The sequence below is a fragment of the Rhincodon typus genome, chromosome 14, assembly GCF_021869965.1.
Source record: "Rhincodon typus isolate 14 chromosome 14, sRhiTyp1.1, whole genome shotgun sequence".
NCBI lineage: Eukaryota > Metazoa > Chordata > Chondrichthyes > Orectolobiformes > Rhincodontidae > Rhincodon > Rhincodon typus.
The window spans coordinates 3,268,172-3,274,171 of record NC_063345.1 but is presented as its reverse complement, the minus strand read 5'-3'; the positions used below and the strand labels follow the sequence as shown (position 1 = coordinate 3,274,171).

At 42.5% G+C, this 6,000-nt stretch overlaps 1 protein-coding gene across 1 annotated transcript in view; it reads left to right on the top strand.

The window, feature by feature from the left end:
* Positions 1-6,000, top strand: part of LOC109911981 (phospholipid-transporting ATPase IG-like) — a 129,036-nt gene that overhangs the window by 21,615 nt on the left and 101,421 nt on the right. Inside the window, exons 6-7 of the mRNA XM_048605257.1 lie at positions 1,926-2,054; positions 5,506-5,609. Coding sequence (XP_048461214.1) covers positions 1,926-2,054; positions 5,506-5,609 — 233 coding nt within the window. The remainder of the gene's footprint in view (positions 1-1,925; positions 2,055-5,505; positions 5,610-6,000) is intronic.

Here is a 6,000-nt window from a genome sequence, read left to right as displayed (position 1 = left end):
GTCAGCCTCTCTGCTCCTATGATGCTGCTTGGCCTGCTGTGTTCATCCAGCCCTGCACCTTGTTGTACAAAATCTGGGTGTGGTTTATAAATGATAAGCGACACTTGCACCTCAGAAGTACCAGGCAATATGACAGAATCCAAACCTCATCTTTTGACAATCAGTGGCATTATCAGCACCTTGGAGTTAATGTTAACTGGAAACTGAACTCACTGGTCGTATTTATACTGTGGCTACAAGAGCAGGTCAGAGGCTGAGAATTGTGCGAGGAGTAACTCCCCACCTGACTCCTCAGAACCTGTCCATCTGTAAGGCAGGAATGCGATGGAACGTTTTCCACTTGCCTGCATGAGTGCAGTTCCGACAACCCCCACAAAGCTTGATCACTATGCATTGACAAATCATCTAGCACCTTGACTGCTCAGTGGTGATATTCTAACATCATCTAAAGGATGCACTGTAATAACTTAGAGGCCCCTTGAACTACACCTTACAAACCCGTGATCTCTAATATCTAGAAGGGCAAGGGCAGAAGATGCAAGGGTCTATCACCACCTTCAATTTCCCCTCTAAACCAGATGCCATCTTGACTTGGAACTGTATTGTTTTTACTTCAGTTTCACTGGGACAAAATCTTGAAGCTCCATCCCTAAGTGCAGATATGTGTTCCTATACCACATGCTCTGCAGCCATTCAAGCAGGCAGCTTGTCCCTCTCCCACCAAGGACATTTTAAGGGTGGGTGACTCCCTTGTCCGCTCCACACTCCCCTCCAGTCCCACCACACCCGGCACTTTTCCCTGCAACCGCAGGAAATGCTACACCTGCCCCCACAACACCTCCCTCACCCCCATCCCAGGCCCCAAGAAGACTTTCCACATCAAGCAGATGTTCACCTGCACATCTGCCAATGTGGTATACTGCATCCGCTGTACCTGTTGTGGACTCCTCTACATCTGGGAAACCAGGCGGAGGCTTGGGGACCGCTTTGCAGAACACCTATGCTCAGTTCGCAATAAACAACTGCACCTCCCAGTCACGAACCATTTCAACTCCTCCCATTCCTCAGACGACATGTCCATCCTGGGCCTCCTGCAGTGCCACAACGATGCCACCTGAAGGTTGCAGGAACAGCAACTCGTATTCCACTTGGGAACCCTGCAGCCCAATGGTATCAATGTGGATTTCACAAGCTCCAAAATCTCCCCTCCCCCACCGCATCCCAAAACCAGCCCAACTCATCCCCGCCTCCCTAACCTGTTCTTCCTCCCACCTATCCCCTCCTCCCAACTCAAGCCGCACCCCCATCTCCTACCTACTAACCTCATCCCACCCCCCTTGACCTGTCCATCCTCCCTGGACTGACCTATCTCCTCCCTACCTCCCCACCTACACTCACCTTTACTGGCTCCATCCCCGCCTCTTTGACCTGTCTGTTTCCTCTCCACCTATCTTCTCCTCTATCCATCTTCTATCCACCTCCCCCTCTCTCCCTATTTATTTCATAACCCCCTTCCCCTCCCCCATTTCTGATGAAGGGTTTAGGCCGGAAACGTCAGCCTTTCTGCTCCTCTGATGCTGCTTGGCCTGCTGTGTTCATCCAGCTCTACGCCTTGTTATCCCATGTATGTTACTTACTAGATTGAATGATTTCTTTTTCCTTTCCTATTAAATTAGGAATTAGTCAAATCAATACTTGTAGCTTTAGGCAAAATGTATTTTTGGCAATGCCATGTAAACTGAAGATTTGTGACCAGCAACAGTATGAAAATAGCTCAGAGAACCAAATGGACTCCTCAAGATCAATGTTCCCTTTTATTGTATTGTCCAAGAGTAATGTGCCATGGTCTTAAAGTGATGACCCAGCAAATTGGCTGAGAATAACAAAGAGAAACTGATGGAGCTTTTTTTTTTGTTTCCTTTTAGGTTGGAGATATTGTGTGTGTGAAAGAAGATGAAACATTCCCATGTGATCTCATCCTTCTATTCTCGAGCAGGGAAGATGGCACCTGCTATGTCACTACTGCTAGTTTAGATGGGGAATCGAGTCAGAAGGTAAAAGCACACAATTAGACCCACTGTATCGAAGCTCAATAATCCCTCCAAATCTGTTGTGTAATGTGTAACGGATGTTAAGTCACTTGCAGCATTGCTGTAACTTGAGTGCAATGCATCCCAAATATACCCAACAAAATAATTTATCATTCTTTGACTTCATCAAAAGAAATAAATTTGTAACATTATATTACTCTATTTTCTTGTTTTGTCAGCAAACAATACCTCAAAGGAAAATAAACCACTGATTTTTTAAAAATATACATATTTAAGGTGAATTGGTAGCTTATGGCTCAAATTCTGAGCTTCATTTTCTGCTTGTAAAGTAAATAAAATGCTTGGAAAAAATATATGCAGTCTGATTGCAGCTATGAAATAAATATAGAGAATCTGGCAGATTTTTAAAAATACTTAGTTTCTAAATCCTTGATTTAGGCAGGCATTTCATATTGTGTGCAACTGAATGATTATTATGATGAGCCCCTGACTCTGTGCCAGAAATTGATAAGAAATTTATAAATTGAGATTGTACATTCACGTAAGTAATTTAAAGTTGGATAAAGATTCTTTGCTTTAGCCTCTCTGCTCCTATGATGCTGCTTGGCCTGCTGTGTTCATCCAGCCCTGCACCTTGTTGTCTTGGATAAAGATTACTTCTGTTCACAATCAATAACATGTTTAACTATAAATAAGTTCCAGACCTTTTGCTGCTTTGTCTCGCTCTGCCTCAACTGTAATGAGTGTTCTGATTTAAGGTAATGATAAAAACATTCCGATCTGCCCTCCCACTGAACAACATGCCATGTACTGTTGTCCAGGCATGAATAGGATTTAAAGGAGCCACATCATTGTGTACCTTGTCCTCATTTTAACAAAATCTTTTCATCAGTTCTAACAATCCTAGTCCCACTGCTACCAAATACTACACTGCCCAATAAGTTCTGACCTATATCAACAATCTATTCAAGCAGCTGTGACATATTGCAGTGTGGAATGTACTTTGAACGCAAGTTGAAGTTGTTACCTTTTTGACCTTTTAATGTTAATTTTTCTCCGCTTACGCTCTGATTACCAATCTTGATATTGTTACACCTGTCAGGCAAGATGAGTCAAAGCCCAAGCTGCATTTCCATGATCCAATAGTAACTTCAGCTCCTTTTTCCCACCTATAAAACATATCTCCTAATTGTATGTCTTTTCTGGAATTACTTTGATTTCTTACCATCTTTCAGCTCTCAATTTTTAAACTTAAATTATATTTGTATTTACTACTTAGTTATCAACTTGTTTATTGCCACATATCTAACTTTTAGTTATTAATAATTTGGCTTTGTATCTATTTTGACATTTCTTCCCATGAAAGTTGGATTTATTCTAATATCAAGCAGGAAATTAGGAGAGCAAGAAGGGGCCATGAAATGACCTTGGAAGTAGGGTTAAAAAGAATCCCAAGGTATTCTATACATACATTTAAAAACAAGAGGATAAGTAGAGAGAAGGAGGAGACTTCTGCTTGGAAGCAGAGGATGTGAATGAGATCTTAAATGTGTACTTTGCGTTGGTATCCACCCAGGAGAAGGAGCTAGAGAATAGTGAGATTTATGTGGAGCATGCTAATATGCTGGGGTATTTTGAGATTAAGACAGAAGTGGTGTTGGGTGTCTTGAAGAGCATTAAGGTGGATATGTCTCTAGGGCCTGATGGTATCCATCCCAGGTTATTGAGAGGCAAGAAAGGAAATCTCTGGGGCCTTGAGCAAGCTCCTTGTATTCTCGCTGGCCACTGGTGAGGTCCCGAGGACTGGGCAGTAGCTAATGTTGTTCCTCTGTTCAAGAAGGGAAATAGGGATAATCCAGGACACTGCAGACCAGTGTCTCACATCAGTGATTGGGAAACTATTGGAGCAAATCTTTAAGGATAGAATTCACAGGCTTTTGGAAAAGCATGTCCTACTTAGGGACAGTCAGCACAGCTTTGTGTGAGTCAGGTTGTGTCTTATGAACTTGAATGAATTTTTCAAGGAGGTAACAAAGGTGATTGATGAGAATAGAGCAGTTGATGCCATTTACATGGATTTTAGTAAGGCTTTTGACAAGATCCCTCGTGGTAGGCTCATCCAGAAGATTAAGATGCATGGGATGCAGAGTGACTTGGCCACATGGATTCAGAATTGCCCATAGAAGGCAGGTGGTGGCGGAAGTATGTTTTTCAGGCTGAAGGTTCTGTGGTGTTCTGAAGAGCATCGTACCCAGACCCATTCTTCTACCCCTGATTTCCCATATCTAACACACCTAACCATCCCTTGGCACTATGGGCAATTTAGCATGGCCAATTCACCTACCCTGCACATCTTTGTACTGTGGGAGGAAACTCATGCAGGCACTGGGAGAATGTGCAAACTCCACACAGACAGTTACCCAAGGGAGGAATCGAACCCGGGTCCCTGGCGCTGTGAGGTAGCAGTGCTAATCACTGAGCCACTGTGCTGCCAACTAGTGTAGGATAGTGTAAAAGGTTGTCAAAGGATACAATGGGATATAGATCAGTTGCAGATGTGGAGGAGAAATGGCAGATGGAGTTTAATCTGGATAATTGAGAGGTGCTACATTTTGGGAGATAACATGTTAAGGAAAAATATACAGTTAATGGCAGCACCCTGAACAGCTTGATGTACAGAGGGATCTTGGGGTTCAAGTCCATAGCTCTCTGAAAGTAGCCACGCAAGTAGATAGGGTGGTAAAGAAGGCTTATGGCATGCTTGCCTTTACTGGTTGTGGAACTGAATACCAGAGTCAGGATGTCATGTTGCAGCTTTATAAGACGTTGGTTAGGCCACATTTAGAGTAATGTGTTCAATGCTGGCTGTCCCATTACAGGAAGGATGTGGAGGCTTCGGAGAGAGTACAGAAGAGGTTTACCGGGGTGCTGCCTGGATTAGAGGGTATGAGCCATTAAGAGAGACTAGAAAAACTCGCGTTGTTTTCTCTGGAGAGCGGAGGCTGAGGGGAGACTTGATAGAAATCTATAAAATTGCAATGCATAGATCAGGTTGACGGTCAGAATCTTTTTCGCAGAGTTGAAATGTCAAATACTAGGGGGCATGCATTTAAGGTGAGGGGGGAAAAGTCCAAAGAAGATGTGAGGGACAAGTTTTTTTTTACAGAATAGTAGGTGTCTAGAACGCACTGCCAGGGTTAATGGTGGAGGCAGATACAATAGGGGTGATTAAGAGACTTTTAGATAATCACATGAATACGCAAGGAGCATAGAGATTTGGACCAAGGACTGGCAGAAGGGATTAATTTAATTTGGTGTTATGTTTGGCACAATGTCATGGGCAGAAGAGCCCATTCGTGTGCTGTGTTGTTCTGTGATCTATAACCTGTAGTCAGACATCGTGAGTTTAAGTTAACTGTAAATAGTCATGCTAATATGTTTTCATTCTCACAAGACCTACTTTACTGTGCCGGACATGAGTGCATTCCGTACAGAGATGGAAGTTGATTCTTTGAGTGCTACCATTGAATGCGAACAACCTCAGCCTGACCTTTACAAGTAAGCTTTTGTTTGCTTGACCCTCGCTGAAAGTACTGAGTTCAATTTCATCAGATATACTGACCTTGAAAACTAAGTAACTAAAATCATACTTGTCTCATTGTGTTGAATTATGAGGATAGCTAGAATACATTTTGGTTGCATTCTCTCTGTTTGGGGGATTATCCTGATATGCTGTTCATAATGTTAAAATAATTGGATAAGATTTGACTCAGAAAAACTTGGGACACATCAAGAACAAAGAGATAGATATATTTGTCAAATTAGTTCTAAGCCGTTTGAGAGTGAAATTGCAAAGTATTTTTTTTCCCACAAAGAGAATAAAAATCTGAAATAACACATCCCTCAAACGTGAGTATTCAGTGTTGAAGACTGAAAAGGATGGGTTTAA